At 48.1% G+C, this 17,707-nt stretch overlaps 2 protein-coding genes across 3 annotated transcripts in view; one reads left to right on the plus strand and one right to left on the minus strand.

Annotated features, from left to right (window-relative positions):
• The window catches only part of SEPTIN8 (septin 8), a 38,102-nt gene extending 37,065 nt beyond the window's left edge, over window positions 1-1,037 (minus strand). For both annotated transcript variants that reach the window (XM_088063445.1, XM_014253221.2), the window contains exon 1: window positions 927-1,037. In XM_088063445.1, coding sequence (XP_087919571.1) covers window positions 927-956 — 30 coding nt within the window. In that variant the 5' untranslated portion in view covers window positions 957-1,037. The remainder of the gene's footprint in view (window positions 1-926) is intronic.
• A 9,982-nt stretch (window positions 1,038-11,019) lies between these two features.
• SOWAHA (sosondowah ankyrin repeat domain family member A) lies at window positions 11,020-17,079 on the plus strand. Its single transcript, XM_005523743.3, has one exon. The coding sequence runs from the start codon at window positions 11,142-11,144 to the stop codon at window positions 12,513-12,515; it is 1,374 nt and encodes a 457-aa protein (XP_005523800.2). The 5' UTR covers window positions 11,020-11,141; the 3' UTR covers window positions 12,516-17,079.
• Window positions 17,080-17,707: the final 628 nt, after the last annotated feature.

The following is a 17,707-nucleotide window of genomic DNA, read 5'->3' on the forward strand; positions in this document are numbered from 1 at the left end:
AAACAGTAGCAGGGACTTGTTTGTGCTCACACCGCATGCCTATAATTCAGACAACCACCACTGCTGTTCTCATTTATTTAGTAATATCACACCAGACTATTTTGACTTTGTAGAGATATGCTATTTAATGCGGTAAAAATGTTTTTAGCTCTGAGAGCGCGCAAGACACAACACTAAGCTATTTACCGAGAACAGCCTTCCAACAACAGCAAAAAATTCAAGCTGTAGACAAAGAGTAGTTTTGAGCCGACAGATTTTAGGCAGATTGACTTCCGATAGCAGTTATACAACATGTGAACTGCAGAGAGGCAGCAGTGCACAGGTCACGCTCCATATTTACTGTACAGCATTCCTCATACAGGGGCTCAGACAGCAGCCAGCCTCAAGGGTTTGCTTTACCCGTGTTTGAATCAGCGTGTCTCTCGCTGTATTATATACACACCTCTAAGTTACTACTGAGGAGTGTTTGGATACCGGTGGTATGTACACAATTGGGGTTTAGGAAGCTCTGACCCCGTTTCTTGTCGCTCGTCTTTGCGGGGTGATGTATGCCTGCAGACCCACGGATCCCGGATACCCTTTATAAGCATCCTGGACACCCCGGCAGGAGTCCCCGAACGTGGCGGTGCCGGTTCCAGCAGCAGAGGAGGCTGCGAGGCCTCTGAACCCTTCAGACGCTGTTCCCTCGCCCACGGCGCGGACGAAGGACCTTCCCGCAAGGACTTTCCCGGAGCCGCCGCGGGCACCGGCATCGCCCCGCTCCCTCCCCAGCTCCCCCCGCCGTGCCGCCGCGGCGGCAGCGGCTGCGTCCCCCGCGCTGTCCCGGACCGACCACCCGCCGGGTTAGTCCCCCGCATCCGAGCGACAAAGAAAACCCAAGTTGTGCGGTCGAGGAGAGGCGCGTACGAGAGCGGGGCGGTGCTCACCGAGAAGCGCTCCAGATCGGTGGCGGCCATGGCCGGGGCTGGGGCGGCTCCGGCAGCAGGAGCGCTGCTGTCGCTGCCCACCGCGAGTGGCTGCGGCTGAATGGATCCAATATGGCCACTTCCTGGAAACTCCCTCCGCCCGCCGCAGGCGCCGCCCGCCGCCGGACCCGCGGAGCCGAGGGGACGGGCACCGCCGGGGAGGGGCAGGCCCGGGGTCAAGCTTCCCTCGGCCGGCGGGGAGGTCTCTCCGCCCTCGGGGTGGAACTCCCGGCCGCGGAGGGGAGTGGGAGCAGGGGACAGCGGGCGGGCTGCCCTGGCGGGCACCCACGAACCCTGCCGGCGGTCAGGTGCCGGTCTGCGGGCGAGCACATGGCACGGGTGCCCTGGCAGGAGAAGGGGGCTGTGAGCGCCCTCAGAACGGGACAATGTGGCTGCGGAAGGGCCGGGAGCCTCTGCAGGGGGTGACACAGACCTATCTCGCCATCTCGGCAAGGTCTCCATGGTTCAGCGTGCTGGCAAGGACATCACAGGGCAGCGGTGCCTCTGCACGGAGGTGCCTCTGCAACACGCGGGAGCCACACCAAAGCGGCAGCCACAGCGTGGGTTTGAGCCGGGACACGAGAGCTCACGGCCATTAACGCTGCCCGTGTTTATGCTAATTTCAGGTATGCAACAGAAGTGCTGTGAGGTCTTTCTTCATCGTTTCTTCCCACCTAAGGCACAGACCCAAGGCCACCGCCGGTCTCTAACGCAGACATTGGTATTTCACGAGCTGTTAGCATAGAGCGGCTTCTGTTGCTTTCTGGTGCCCTCTGCTGCAGTGCAGCTACCCGGGAACAGCGCACCAGAGCCATGTGTGCTCTCCATCGTGCTGCTGCATCACTAGAACAGACCTACACCGCTAATCTCTCCATTGCCCTGGTTTTGTCTCAGGCTTTCCCCTCTGTCCCTACTATGTCCTTAACTTCCCTCTTCACCCTCTCTCTTGGAATAATCCACTCCAGATTTGGAGACCTGAGTTCGGTCAAAGAGACGAAATACTTCTGCCTAGAATGCTCTTTGCGACGAAGGGACTCATGAGAATCATTTTGAACCCCGCCCCAAGAAAAGAATTCCTCCTACCACTTGTCCCGTTCCACTATAAAAGGGGGACTCGGGGAGATTCTTTTGATAGCTTTCTTGGACGAAAATAAAGCGTGAACGCAGCAGTATTATATCTGAGAACTGTTTATTGATAAAAAAGGGCAAGTGTTTTTACTAAAGGGGGATACGAAAAGGAGTAGAGAAGGAAAAAGAAGGAAACAGAAGACAGGAACAGCGTGACCACAAGAACCTCGGTCGACTGTCAGCATCAACTCAGCAGGTGGAACGTGCGTGCTCGAAAGCCGGGATCTGTGTCCGCAGCTGCCGTGACGGCCTGTGCGCGATTTTCAAACAGGAGCAGGCTGCGTGTTCCTTCCGTCGGCTGTCCTGGGGCGGCTGCAGGCTCCCAGGGCCGGGGCACCGCGGCTGAGCGCAGGCAGCGGCGACAGGCTGGTCGCTACAAGCCCGTCCGGCAGGTTGGTGCGGGCAGCGCAGCAAACAGCGGTGGCGGCGGTCGGGGGCAGCGAGGGGCGGCCTCACGCTGCGGGCCGCGGCTGCGGCCTGCGGGCTCGGCTGGGGGCAGGCCCGCGGCTGAGGCGGCTGTGCCCGGGAAGCGTCTGGCTGCAGTGAAATTCCAGAATTCCAGCTTCATTGGGCAGGCAGCGGAGCACGAGGTCGTCCCGGTGGTGAGATGGTTCATGGAAACGGTGAAGCAGGGCGAAGCAGGTACGGGAAGGGAAAGCAGGAGCACAGGGGGAGTGGAGGAGGGCAGGAGGAGGGAGGAGCAGGGCCAGGACCCTCCAAGCGAGCCCATGATCCCTCCAAGAAACCCAAAGCAAAAATGGCTCCTGTTGTGTCACAGTGAGCTGCTTTTATGTGCTAAGGTTCCTCCAACAGCTTAATTTCTCATGCATTCTTCAGGGGCATCCAGGCATTTTATTTTCCCCACCGGCAAGTGAGGGGGATCACTCACAGTCCAATCCTGGAGGCTTTCTGCTGGCCTGACTGGCTGTTAGATGTCTCACCTGGGACACGGCTGCCAGCATAGGTACGGCCCCTATAAAATGTAACATGTTGAGGCATAAATAAAAATCATCTTGGTCCCTCTCACCATTACATACAGGAGTCAAAGAAAAGCATTGTGTGCACAAAAATGGAGCAGTTACCATGCAAGTTTTGAGGGCCCAATAGAAATCTCCCAGCAGCTTTGGGCACTCACAGAGCCCTCTCTCCTTTTCTCTCAGGCAGCATCTGCTCAGCTGAGCTGCTCAAAGCCCATCCTTACATCTGCTTCTCTCTCAGTGCACACACCAGCCATAGTCACTGAATTGTTGGATTACAGCAAGTGTCCGTATTTTACATCTCCACGTCTTTGATTCTTCCCAAGCCTCCTTGTGTTCCACCTACACAGTGCTGCAGGAGCTCTGGGAAACACCGTTCATGCTGGAAGGGTACTGTGCTTATGCACAAGAGAAGTCATACAGGATACAAATTTAGATGTAGGTAATTGAAGGGGGAGGGCAAGGGTTAGAAGGATCAGAGAAGGATCAGGAAGAAGGTTACCCTTTAAGCAATTTCAAGGCGTTTTCTGAGATAGATCTAGCGCAGATCTATCTGTTTTTCCTAAGCAGACTGCCTACAACAAAATTAATTCTGCTAATCCATGTATTAGTTGTGGATAAAGACAGGTTTTTGAAAATGTACTTCTCTAAAAAGGTCATTGCTGAACACCATCTGTTAATTTATTTTCACCAAAAATTACCAAAACCACCCCCAAGCTTTTTGCTGTCACAGCCACAGCTCTTAATGCTGCCAGGGACATCAAAGCTGTCCTGCAGGCTACCCAAGCCTGAGCAATATTATAAACTTGCTGAACCTTTTATTCATTTACCCCTAGCTAGTGAAGTGTTCCTGCAGACCAGACATTCATTTTATCACCTTGTTTCTTTGACTGATTCCCAAAGGTTCTCCAGTTCTCTCTGGCTCCCTCAGCAAAAATGTGGAAGCTCAAATCTGGTGTTTCTGGTGTACAGATGCAAGTCAAACAGTTAATACACAAGCATAGTTAACTTTCCAGGCTGCTTTCGTATATCACAAAGAAGCAAAAATAAACAGATAAAAAGACCTGAAAGTTCCCCCCCCCCTTTTTTTTTTTATTTTTTACTTTTCCATCAGCTTTGCGAGTCCTTATTTAAGATAATATGAAACTCTTAACACATGCCTAAATGCATTAATGACAGGTACTTTTGGAGAAGAAATTGACTTTGTTTCATTAGGAGCCCTGTTCTGTTACAATAAAGTGCACAATGTAACAAGATAAGGCTCACAAAAGTGGAGTCTTGTCAAGAAAACTAATCTACAAATACCAGAAGTTTATGTCTAAAAAGGAGACAGAGGAGCCCTGTAACTCTATTCAGGCCATGGGGCATTTCCCCTAGGGTCTCTCAACATTTTTTGAGCATGCAACCTCCTTTTTATCCGAATTTCCCGGGCACATTCCCCTCTCTCTTTCCCATTGGCTGAGGTACTTGAGAGGTACAGACTTCCTGAAATACCTAATACCCCCTTCTAATGTATACACCCCTGATTTTTATTTTTCCTTGTGTCTCTGTTCTTTTTCTTTATATCCAGAGATGTATCACAGTTTTGAGCAAGTAACAGTTTGTCAGTTAGTGGAATTCCTATGGAATTTATGATTCCCCCCATTGCTTCTTTCACCTCTCTGTATCTGGCCTTATCTATCACCAGGCCCACCATTTGTTTGTAAAGACATCTCCTTCTCATTAATTTAATTCCCAAACAGTTGCTGTTTTCTGTGAGCTGCTGGTCAGATGCAAAGATTCACAGCACAAAGGAAGAGACATTATGAGACATTGCAACAGATCAAGAGCCAACACTGCTGCCTCCTGGCTCTGAGCTGTGCTGCTCAGACCTCCTGGAGCTGGAGTCCTTTGTCCAGCAGCACTTCCACCAGTGTGGGGCAGATCTCTGTAACAGCAGAGCACTGCAGAAAATCTCACATTTACTTTTAATCACCTTGTTATTTCAAAAAGCACACTATTTCTAATGCCAAATAAAGAGAAACCCTGCTGAAGAAAAGCTGCTTCAAGAGAAGTGACTTGGTGACTTAACTGTTAATTGCTATGCAAATTATTCCTAATAGCTCCATAATTAAATTTATATTATAGTGCTGGATGCTCCTGCAAGGATTTTAAATTTTATGGAATATTTGAACCTGCAAAAACCACAGTAAATTTAAGATGAGCTGTGGGTTTTTCACAGGTGAAGACCTCAGCCAGAGGAGAGGCACAAATGCGTCCCTGGAATTTCTTTTTCCTGGGGAGAGCAGAGGAAATGCCCCTTTCTGCATGAATGGTGGAGTTGCAGCAGCACAGTTCTGATGGTTGGGGAGATCAGCAGGAGCTGCTTTACTTCTTCTAATTGTGAGCACATGTATAGGCAATTAAAGTGGAGAGAAAGAGATGCTATCACACAGCCCCTTTCACTTTGTAGGCAGACACAGAAAGCAAGAGATCATTCCACCTACCACATGAGTACAGAAGCAAGACCAAGACCTTTTGAGGAGCGCTCCTACTTTCAGGGCTGAATAAAATCCTTGATTTTTAAATCCAGGTGGTGCAGATAAACAGATCTCCTTCAGGGTTTGCAACACAGGCCAGAAAAAGCAGTTTTTGGATAACTATACATTTCTCACTGTGTGTCCTGGGGATTACTAGATATCAAATAGTTTATAGCTACTCTTTTAGCATCAACACCACAAAACACTTTACTAAACTTTCATTGGTTATACTGACAATATATGGAGGTCATAAGGCATTTTTACAGAAGTGCTGTCTTTCTAAGCTGGAAGTCAATAGGAGCTGCAGGTCCATTTCCATACAGAAACAGACCCCCAAATTTCCCTGCTGCCTAATGCTAAAGTGCAGTAGAGGATAGATTTAGATTAGCTATTAGAAGAGAACTCCTTCCTGTGAGGGTGATGAGGCCCTGGCACAGGCTGTCCAGAGAAGGCCCATCCCTGGAAGTGCTCAGGGCCAGGCTGGATGGGGCTTGTCTAGTGCAAGGTGTCCCTACCTATGCAGGGAGGTTGTGAGCTTTAAGGTCGCTTCCAACCCAAATCATTCTATGAGTTGATGATTCTATTACCACACTGAACCTCACACCAGGTTTGCATTACCTTACTAAAATCCCATCAAGTTCACAGGCACCATCTGAAAAACAGAGGATGCTTGGGATGAATCCTTGCTTCATCTGTGTGAGCAAGCAGTATTTAATAAATACAGACTCTGAGATACACAGAAATCTATGTTTGAATGGCTGCTGTTAAGAAACTTCATCTTTTGAACTGGTTACTGAGGTCCTTGAATTAGAGCTGAATCCTTCTCATTTATGAGAAAATGCCTTTATCTGTAAATAATCTCCCCTTCCCATCCTCCCCCTTCCCCTTGCCACCCCTTCACAGACTTTTGCTCAATTGTTTATCTATGGAAGTTTACTGCATTTCTCCATGGAACAAAGAGCTATTTTCCCTCACTATGTGTGGTCTTTGTTTAACATGAAAATATCAACAAGAAAAGTGGGAAATCATGGGCTTTGTCATCCTATTTATTCTGGGAACCCTGATTTAATTTTGGAGGAAAACAAGTTTTCCTTGAGATAAAAGTCCCAGCTGTAGTCATTAGCAGCTAAGCTTTGCCTTTCTGCAAAGCAGCAGCATCCTGTCTGACTGGGACTATCCTTCACCATTCCCTTTTTCCCCTCTTTTGCTTCCAGCCTGGAATCTCATCTTCCCTGTGGCTCTGAGAATATCATGCAGGAAAGAGCAAGACCTAGGGTACCATTTCCTTCACTTTTGGGCAGTAGAAACTTCTTTGCTTTGACTAGATATTGTGCTTGATCTCCCACTTTATTTCTTGGTTTTATGTGGTTTTGTGGATAATTACAGTCATATAACCTTCACCTCCCTCCTCTGAGGGGGTGGGAAAAGCTCCCAGGTTCACTATGCAGTTCACTTCACTGTAATAATGATAATTTGAGTTTAGGAAACTTCTTCATAGGAAAGGTAACTAACACTCATCAGTCACATGGTTATAAATAGAGGCCAGCTTTCTACAGCTTATGATGCAGAAATAACAAACTGCAATATCTGTGTTTAAAAAAGTAGTAGTAAATTAATCTAATCATGGGCTTCTGTATGTTGTTTTTGTCGCAGCCAGTAAATGAAAAATATCAAGACAGTTAGCTTGAGATCTCCTACGAAGCAGCCCACAGTATTCTGTAAATAGCCCAACAAGAAATACTTGCTTTGTAGGTTTTTGGTGACGCTTCTCATGCTTTTTTAAGGCTGGAAATTTTGGATTACTGATGAATATAACACCCATAATGTTCCATAAAAAATAGGGTTTTATTATCTATATTAATAAAATTCATTCAAAGCATTTAATTTCTGCTCCATAATCTGATCAGTGTGACCAGCAGTCAGCAGACTAAGAGGAGCTCATTGAGAGCTGGTCCCCTGATACTTGGTACTAATCCTAAATGGTGGGTAACCAAAAGGCATCAACAGCTAAAGGGAAAGGTTGGCAAACAGGGTGTGTGTGGTCTGGAACTGGTACGGATGATTAGCCAGAAGTGTTGTTTTCTTCTTTATTATACCTAGCATAGGAGATTAATGTGTTACATCATTGACACCCACTGAATGATTGTGAAAATGAGCCACAACCATGTGTCATGGGTTGTCCATGAAGAGACTGTGTGGGACAGGTGGCTGAAGGCATTACCTGGGCAAAGAAGTCATTGTGTCACGGCAGTTAAACCACAGCAATGAGTTCAGACTTTGCATGGCATGAGATGCATATTTAAACATCCTGTCTTCTCTTCTGTGACCTCCTGTCAATGTGTCCTTCTGCTCTGCTGCAGTGGGGAATGCCAGGATCTGCAGAGGGGAACAGTCTCAGTAACTCCCTTCTTTTTGGACCTTGACCCAATACAAGTGCTCAGAGAGGCTTGGCTGTATGAGTGCAGAGCAGTGAGGTGTCCTGGGAGCCTGGTGCAGGGAGATCCCTCTGCAGGAATGGTGCTGAGCTGGAGATAAGACAGGTGGGATGTGACAGCACCCTTGTGGGTCTCCAAGGATACAGGGCTGCAGGAGTGTGATGCTGTGGAGACAGGGACAGAGTGCAGTGATCTTGCGATGCCCCCTGCTCCCTGCCCCACGCTTGAACCAATTCAAGCAACTGGAGCAACATCACCCTTAGCATTTGTAACATAAGAAAATGCTTTTTATAAGAGCTTGTTCTTCTGAATCATTTCCCTCCTCCTCGCTCTCATCTGCAGATATCAACTATAATCCTAGGGTATATCTGAAAGTTTGCAATGCAAAAATCACAGACTGCTGAGATTTTCTTACACCTGCAAGGGATTCTAGTAAGGATCTGAACAGTGAAAGCAAGGCACAGCAATTAGTATTTGGATGCAGGGTCATTTTTAGCTCTCTACATAAGGCAGGCAATGCCATGAGCTATAGAGCACTGCAGAACACTGCTGAAGTGGCTGCTTCAGCAAGGGCAAAATTGCTGTTCAGGCCATGTGAAAAGGCATTAATAGGAGGTGTGCTATTCACATGGAAACACAGAACTAATACAAGAAGATTACACATTATTATTATGTGAAAGAGCATTAGAGCGGCAAAATTATTTTGAGGAACTGGTTCAGTGCCAGCTCATTAGCAAAAGATGAAATAGTTTTATAGACATTTGCATAAAGATGGAGAGAGAAGGGAAAAAATGCCAAACGCAATTTGTAGGAAAAGGCTCTTCTGCCCTCAGTAAAGGTAAGTAAGAGGCAGAAGGAAAGTCAGCATCAGCAAGGACACATCTCACATTGCCTTAAAAATTGAGACTTTGACACAGACTGATCATAGAATCATTAAAGTTGGAAAAGACCTCCAAGATCATCAAGTCCAGCCTTTGACTAAACACCACCTTGTCTACTAAAGCATAGCACTAAGTGCTATGTCCAGTCATTCCTTGAACACTTTGAGGATGGAGACCCCACCACCTCCCTGGGAAGACCATTCCAGGGTTTGAAATCTTTAAAGAAATTCCTTCTGATGCCCAACCAGAACCTCCCCTGGTGTAGCTTAAGTTGCACTTGTCCTGTCACTGGTTGCCTTGGAGAAAAGGCCAAACCCCACCTTTGTACAGCCTCCTTTCAGGTACTTGTAGAGTGATGAGGTCTCCCCAGACTAAAGACCTCCAGCACATCAATGTCCTTCCTGAATTGAGGGCCCCTGAACTGGACACAGCACTCGAGGTGTGGCCTCACTAGTGCCAAGTACCAGACCTGCCCTGGTCCTGCTGGCCACACTATTGCTGATACAGACCAGGCTACCATTGGCCTTCTCACCCACCTGGGCTCATGCTCAGCCACTGTTAACCTCCAGGTTCTTTTCCACTGGAATGCTTTTCTTCCCCTAGCCTGTAGCTCTGCAGAGGGTTGCTGTGTCTGAAGTGTAGGATCTATAATTTCACTTTGTTGACCCTCACACTGTTTGCCTCAGCCCATTGATCTAGCCTGTCCAGATCCCTCTGCAGAGCCTTCTTACTCTCTAGCAGATCAACACTCCCACCCAACTTGTGTCATCTGCCAACTTACTAAGGGTGCTCTCCAGCCCCTCATCCAGATGATTAATAAAGATATTAAACAGGACTGGGCTCAATACTGAGCCCTGGGGAACCCCACTAGTGACCAGTCACCAACTGAATGTGTCATCATTCACCACCACTCTCCAGGTTCAGCCATCCAGGCAGTTTTTAACCCTTTAGAGAAAAGTGAGCTCCAAGCCATGGGCTGCCAGCATCTCCAGGAGAATGCTGTGGGAGATAGTATTGAAGGCTTTGCTGAAGTCCAGGTAGACTACATCCACAGACTTCCCTACTTGGCAGGTCACTTGGTCATAAAAGGATATTCCATTTTATTAAGTTCTCAGATTGAAAACAACGCCAAATTTATTTGCTTTTTTCATCCTCATACAGTTACTTTTATCTGGCTTCATACCACACTGACTGTTCATTCTGTTCTCTTGCTCTTCTCCTAGACAAATTGTTCAGGTATCAATTTAGTGATCTTAACTGCAACATTCAGAGGAGGAGAAAACAAGTTTGCAGGCTGAACATCCCTCCAAGAGGTCCTCAGTCCTCATACTTTGCCTAGAGAAAAGCATTTTTCTGGGATTTATTTTCTCCTGTAGAGCAGAGAACAGAAATGTTAAATGCTTAAGCACAAGTAATTGATAAGACAGCAGAGACAGCTTCTGTATAAAAAGAGAAGCTCTCTCTTCTCCTGGTGGACAAGAACAGATGCAGCCATACTGTAAATATTTAATTGTTTAAATAGACCCATACATCCACATTGTAGATACAATATAGGTAGAAGACACAGATAATACTATATGATTATACATATGATAATATATAGTATCACATAGAAGTGAGTATATTTCAAAAGACTGACCCATCCACCAATCTTCTGACTAATTTTGAGGCATCAGCAGGATCACAGGTTCCACAGAATACCTGAGGCTTTTCCAGGAATGGAGACCAAACTCTGCAGAGTGATTTCTACCCAGTGCTGTTCCACTTATTTGCTAACCAAATAAAACAAAAACCAAACCAACCAACCAAACCCTACCCGCTCCCCCCAAAACAAACAAACAAACAAACAATCGTTTTAGGAAGCTGGAAGACGAGTAGATAGATGAAGCGTTCGGTCGTGCCCGAGGAGTCTCCGATACGGCCGTGCTCTCACCGACTCTTGTGTCGGGGCTGGCTCGGTGCGAGCCGCCGCCCCCCGCTCCCGCCGCCCGTGCCGGGCCCTCCCGGCAGCGCCGCCCCGCGGGCGGGGCGGGACCGGCGGCGGGGCCGCTGCGCTCCCCTGTGCGGGGCGGGGCGGCTCGAGCACCTCCGTGGGAGCGGCCGCGGGGGCCGGGCTGACCGCAGCAGGTGCTCCCGCCCCCGAGCCATAGCCACCCCCGCGGGCTCCCGACAGCCTACGCCGCGCGGAAGCGGCGTCTGCGGCGGCTGCTCCACCACCACCACCTGTGGCGGCGGGATGGCGGAGCTCGACATCAGCGCGGAGGCAGTGATGGGCTTCCTGAGGGAGCGCGGCGGGCGGGTGCGCAACACCGAGCTGGTGAGCGCCTTCAGGCCGCTGCTGGAGGCCGGCGGGGCCGGTGCCGATGCCGGTGCCGGGGAGGCGGAGGGGCGGGCGGAGCGGCGAGAGCGGTTCAAGGCGGCCGTGAACGCCGTGGCCACGGTGAAGGAGATCGACGGCGTCAAGTTCGTGGTGCTGAAGCATCAGCGGCGCGCTGCCCCGTCGGCGGGGGGCGATGCCGGCGCCCCTGTCCCGGTTCCCGTCCCCGATCCGGTTCCCGTCCCCGACCCGGTTCCCGTCCCCGACCGGGACCCCGCCGGGACGCCCCCCGAGGAGTTGCCGGGGCCGCGGGCGGTGGCCGAGCTGCGGGGCCTGTTCCAGGGCGGCTGCGGGGGGGTGCCCCTGCCCGGCGGCGCTGGGGGGGCCCGGCGGGAGCCGCCGTCCAAGCCCTGCATGCTGCCCTTGCGCTACGTGCTGCCCCGCGCCGCCCCGGGACCGCCCGAGGAGGCGCCCAGCCCGCTGTCCCCCCCGCCGCTGGACGAAGAGGCCGGGTCCCATTCGCCTGGCGTGCGGAGGGGGCCCAAGAACCACCGGGCCAGCGAGGAGACGGTGGTGCCCCTGGAGCAGGCGGAGCACCAGTGGCTGGTGCTGGCGGCCGACGGGCAGTGGACACAGCAGCTCCACGGGCTCCTCCTGGGCGACGCCAGCCTGGCGGCTCGCAGGGACTTCATCTCCGGCTTCACCGCCCTGCACTGGGCCGCCAAGAGCGGCAACTGCGACATGGTGACCAACATCATCCGAGCGGCCGAGAAGGGCGGGTCCCGTGTTAATGTGGATGCCAGGTCGCATGGTGGCTACACGGCGCTGCACCTGGCTGCTATACACGGCCAGGAGAAGATAATCACTATGCTCGTCTATAGCTACCATGCCAAGATTGACCTGAGGGACTACAGTGGGAAGAAGCCGCACCAGTACTTAAAGGAAGGGACGTCCCTTACAATCAGGCGCTTGCTGGGGGACCCCAGCCTTTCCCAAAACACAGAGCACTCCATGCCCATCAAGAAGTCCACAAAGCTTGCGGCTTCAATCTTGAGCTCCACTAGCACTTTCCTGGGAGTCATATCCGATGACATGGCTTTCTACGATCTCACTAAAGGTTTAAGGAAGCCCTCAACTTTAAACAAGCTTCTGACTGCCACTACGGGCCCGAGGAGGAAGCCAAAGACCAGAGGGGGCTTCCCTTCGTATTCCTCACTCTCTGAAGCAGTGGAGGAGGAGGAAGAGATTATCGTGAAACGCAGACCCGTTTCTGAGCTGTTCTTTGGCCACTAGCCTCTGCCTTACTGTGATCAAAGTGGTTTAATAGCATGGCTGGTGTCTCAGCTTTCTCTTGCAGAAGCAATTTGGATTTTTTCGCTCTGTGTCTGTCTTTTTGGATGTTTAACTGAATCAGTGATAGGGTCTACATCCAAAGTCCACAGCATGAAACCCAGCCCCAGGTGCCTATGAAAAGGGAGCTGCCAGGGAATGCTATCCATGCTGTATGTACTATTGTGCTGATGATTGGTGAAGACCACAAACTTTATACTTAATGGTTGAAAAACAATTTATGTGTGTATGGACAGGTGAAAATGCCTGAGGTACAGTCTTCTTGATCTGTGTCCTTCAGCTGGAGAGCAGAAGCAAGGTGAAGGATTGCATATTTTACACTGTGAACAGCAAGGTGGTAGCTGGCTACTTTAACAAGGCTTGTTATCTAACAGGATTAAATTATCAGAGGAAAGATACATAATTTTCTATGATGTTTCTGATTATTTTGGTAGCAGAAGAAGGATATTTTTATTTATAAAAATAGTATACTTTTTCAAAACAAAGTCTCTCACTTCGACAGTTTTTCACTCAGTATTTCACATCAGAAATACTAACTTAACAATGTCAATTGTTGCCTGATGCATTTTATTAGATGAATTACTTAAAAAGACAGCCCTGACCTTCAGCACTCAAGTCACTATGACTTGTCTACCTCAGTTTGAAAGCTTGGCTAGTGTTTTTCTCTCTTGCTGGAAGACTTTTTAACCAGGTTGTACTTACCACAAGTCTTGATGATACTGTGAACATTTAAACTTGACTGTAGTTCAATCAGCTTAATCTGAACAAAAAATCTTGTTGATAGTGAAAAACTGAACTGCAAAACTGGGAATTGGATCTGTCAGAGTTTCTGAGTAGCCACCTAGAAACAAAGTTAGGCTTGTATGTCTGATTCTTTTTTGTTTAAAACTTGGCCCATTTTGACCTATTTACAATAAATATTTATAAACATTGGGCTCTATGTAACGTTAGGTGCTTCATGATAGAACGTCTGCATGACCTGTTGAAGCAGTGTTTATCTCAGCAGCATGAATCATTGACCTAAAATGAAGTCTTCTTCTTTTATATGATAAACAAAACTGTTTTATATATAGAAATACACATAGCTCAGAAAGCATGCTAACTATGTGTTAGGTTTGCAGTAAGATTATTATTTTTTTAATTACTGCATGGTTAAAAGTTAATGCAAAGAAGCAGAGCTCTGAACAGAAACTGTCCAACTTTGGGGGCAAGTCTGCTAAACCAGCATGTTTTCTTTAAAACTGTGATTAGAAACCTGTGTCACTGAGAGGTGCTGAAGGTGAGCACAATGCTGCACTGGCTCTGTTTGGGTTTCTGCACTGAAACACTAGTTTGCATGCTTTGCCTTTCCTTCCAAGTCAGTGACTTCAGGAATGTTTTGATTTTTTCTGCCTTGCATTAAACCTAGGACTTGTAATTGGTTCTAATTGGCTTGTCCCAAACACTCACAAGGAATGCTGTAGGACTGAAGATGGAGGCACTGCCCTCTTTACTACAAAACATGTTCCCTGAAGTTCCTGACTTGGTGACATTTGTTGGGAATGTGATTAGAGGTTGAAGCTAGGTCTGATGCACCTGTTCTAAGTAGAGACTGGATTATTCTGCACCGGTCTGCTTCTGGATTGAACTAATTAAGTTGTTAAGCACAGGTTAATGATCAAGCATCTCATGACTTCTATATCTGGAGTAGTGTTTAAAAAAAATAAAATCCAATTTGCTCTCTAGCTGTTGGTGTTACCATTGACCAGCGTGGTCCTTTGAAACCTTGATTTGTGCTGCACTCTGTCAGCTTGCAGAGTTCTGGGAAAAACAGAGCTCTGTATAAAAATGTCTTTCCAAGTGTGCAGACATAGAATTTTTTAAAATTATTAATTTTTAATTTTTTTTTTTCACTGAAACCACAGAAGTATGTGTGTGCATTCATGTTACCTCTGAGGCACTAACACTGCCTGGTGAAAGTGTTCTGTTTCTGTAGGCATTGCAAACACTCTTGCAAACTGCTTGGCTTTATTGAGAAGTTTGTTCAATAATTATGGGTATAGGCCTGATATTTGTTCAAACAACATTGCTGAACTTAAGTGCTCATTCAGAGTCAAGCCTACATGAGCCAGAGGCAGGGTTCAAGGATGGAGTGTTTTGTATTTAAAAACCTCACCTGACTAATCTGGAGAGCATGGTTGTGATTTCACCCGTCAGAAAGTAGGGAGAAGGTTTCATTGCCTCTCTATTATTCTGTCATAGAAGTCACAGCTGAGATAAGACTTCATTGCAACATGTATCATCAAGAAAATTGTGCACTACTCCTTCCTCAGAGGCATTGAAGTGATTAGCTGGTGTGATAGAAAAATGCCCAGCAGCAAGAGCCCTCCTGTAGCATTCCCCAGGGAGTGCTGGAGGCTGGGCAGGAGGGTGGTGTCACAAAGGTGGGGAGCTCGCAAAGCTGGGTGTGGGTGGGGTAGGCCGGGCCAGGCTCTGCCAACGAGTTTGTGCAGTGACTCAGCTCATTCCTCCTTGTTGAGCCACCGAAGGAAAAGATAGTATTTAGGCAGGCTGGAATGAGTACACGGAGTGTGGTACAACTTCAGGTGCAGACCAATAGTGAGAGGTATTGAGAACACACTGCTGTAATCATACAGGTATATGTAGTGCCTTTAGTTTGAAGTAAAACCAGTCCATCAGCCTGGCTGGGTTTTGGATTCCAATGTAACCCTTTAAACTGTAAGAAGTGGCATTGTAGGGTGATGAGTGATCGATCATGAGAGTGTTTTCCTGCAAAAGGCTGAAGCAGGACTGTTTTATGAGTCCCTTGGCTTGACTGGTTCTCCCTAATTCTCATTTTCAAGTCCAAATCTGGCTGAATGCAGTAGGATTTTTACCTGAACAAATGACAAATGTGAAGTTTAGCCAGGATGTTTTCACAGGAACAGCTGAGAGGAGGACTGGGTTACCTCAGCACACTGGTCTGATGCAGGGGCTGTGCCATGGGCTGGCCATGCAGCATTTGAATCCCTGGCCCAGCCCAGAGCTGGGAGTTGCCATCAAAGATAATAGAAGGAAAGGTAAAAAACCAACCAAACAAAAAACCTCCAAAAAACAAACAAACAAAACCCCTCTCTGAACCCCCCTCCCCGGCTCTGCTCCTGTCCCCTGGAGAGGGCTTGGTGGTGGGGATGGAGGTGGAGGGCACAGATCAGGCACAGGAGCAGGACTCAGCAGCTTGGTGGTATTTTGCCTTGGTTACTAGCCTGCCCTCTCAGCATGTCTCAGTTTTCCTGCTATAAAATGTAGATAATCACCTTGGTCACTTCTTTAAAGCACACAGTCAGTACTGATATGCAAATTGAAATCAAGATAATGTTTTCAGGCCCGTAGGCAGCATGAGCAGTGTAATTCCCCCTCTCTGTGAATGTGCATTCAGTGGAGCACCTACACAAATAAAACTAGCTCAGATTTTAGTTCAGCAGCACTAGGGATCAGGAAAGCTGCTGTTTGCCTGACCCTGGCTAAGTCTGCCTGCTAAGGATAACTTAGTTTGTCTGTTCCTTGGCACATTTTGTTCTGAGGAGTATCAGCTCAAAAATCTGCTTTGAAGAGCTCTGCAAACAAACCTTAAACCGCGATTCTGCACGGAGGGATAGACTTTGTCCTCCCGGATGTGGTTGTTTGAGCAGTGTGAGGCAGCATGGTTGTGGTCAGGCTCACAGAGATATTTGGCTGTCCATTCCTTTGTGAGTGCTGCACAGAAACGTGCACTATGAAAACCCAGGAAATGCCGTTCCTGCACTGCAGAAGAGTCTTAATGAGATTTCAGCTTCATCACAAACCCATGATCCAGTGGAAGAGTCAAAGTAATTCCAAAAGACCAGTGGGAGCTGCAGCCACCAGCTGGAGGTAGAGGAAGCATTTCTAGACAGTCCTCTAATTCCCCATTGCTCCCTCTCTTCATGTTTCCACCATGACCTACATTCCTTGGATGTATTTGCCTCCTGATTTGCATATTAATCTGAATAAAATGGCAACATGGCAGTTTTTGCCTTTTCTACTTGTTTGTACTGTTGTGGGACTCCCCAAATTAAGAGGTTGTTAACAGGGACTTGGCCAGGACGTAGCATGGGCACACAGCATGGTGTTTGTTTGCTGCAGGGGAAGAACAGGGTCAGAGCAGGACAACACAGATCTCTGCATCCTAATGAAGAATATTTCTATTCTAGTTTCAAGGTTTATTTCAGTAATTTATAAGTCATTAAGCACATGGAGCCATTATACTGTGTAACCCAGAAGCAAGCAAAATAGATCTATATTGTTAATATTAGCATAGCTTTAGTACATCTTCCCTTTCTGTGAAGAAAAAAAGAGATGTGCACAATAAAAATTATGCTGGCAGTGTTCAGCTTTCCCTTTTTCAGTAGAACTTCTCCTCTGTGTTTGTCCCAGGTAGAGCATTACTGCTTTCCTTCACCTGAAAGCATGAGTTCTTAGCCAAACCCAAACCATTTCCCACAAGGAAAATCATCCCCATCACCTTGAGACCCTCCAGACAAGCTTAGAGACACCAGCTGAGAAGCACAGCAAGCACCAGTCACACCTGACACAAACCAAATAATGTTCATTTCCACTGAATAGAACCCGATACCCAAATGCATAAGCCCTTGATGTGAGGTCATGGTTTTGAGGGGCCAGATCTTCTCTGGTGTCCTCACCCACAGGCTCCTGCATGAGGCAGATGGTCATACCAATAAGATTCACCAATATGGTCACAATAACAAACTGCAGTGGTACAGACAGACTTTCTTACCATGACTTTTGTGCTGTATTTTCTTCCACCACTCTCCCATAGTAGTTTTACCCTTTGCAACAAGGAACTACAGCTTCGCTCTAGGCTGGGATCAGCTCCAGACCAGACCTCTCCAAGCAGCCACTGTGACATCAGGTGACACTGACCCCGTGCTGAGCAGGGAACAGCTGAAACCCAGAAAGGGGTCTTGGAGGCACCAGCCATTCCATCAGGAGCTGTCACAGAGCAGGGCTCTCTGGAGACAGTGTTTCACAAGTGGTTCCCTTTTGAGGTAGTTTGGGATGTTCTTGCTTTTCCACCATGGGCTGAGCCCATTAGAAAGACTTCTGGGTCTTTATTC

Source organism: Pseudopodoces humilis, chromosome 17, assembly GCF_049639895.1.
Source record: "Pseudopodoces humilis isolate 2021_Gansu_Grassland_sample_001 chromosome 17, ASM4963989v1, whole genome shotgun sequence".
Taxonomy (NCBI): domain Eukaryota; kingdom Metazoa; phylum Chordata; class Aves; order Passeriformes; family Paridae; genus Pseudopodoces; species Pseudopodoces humilis.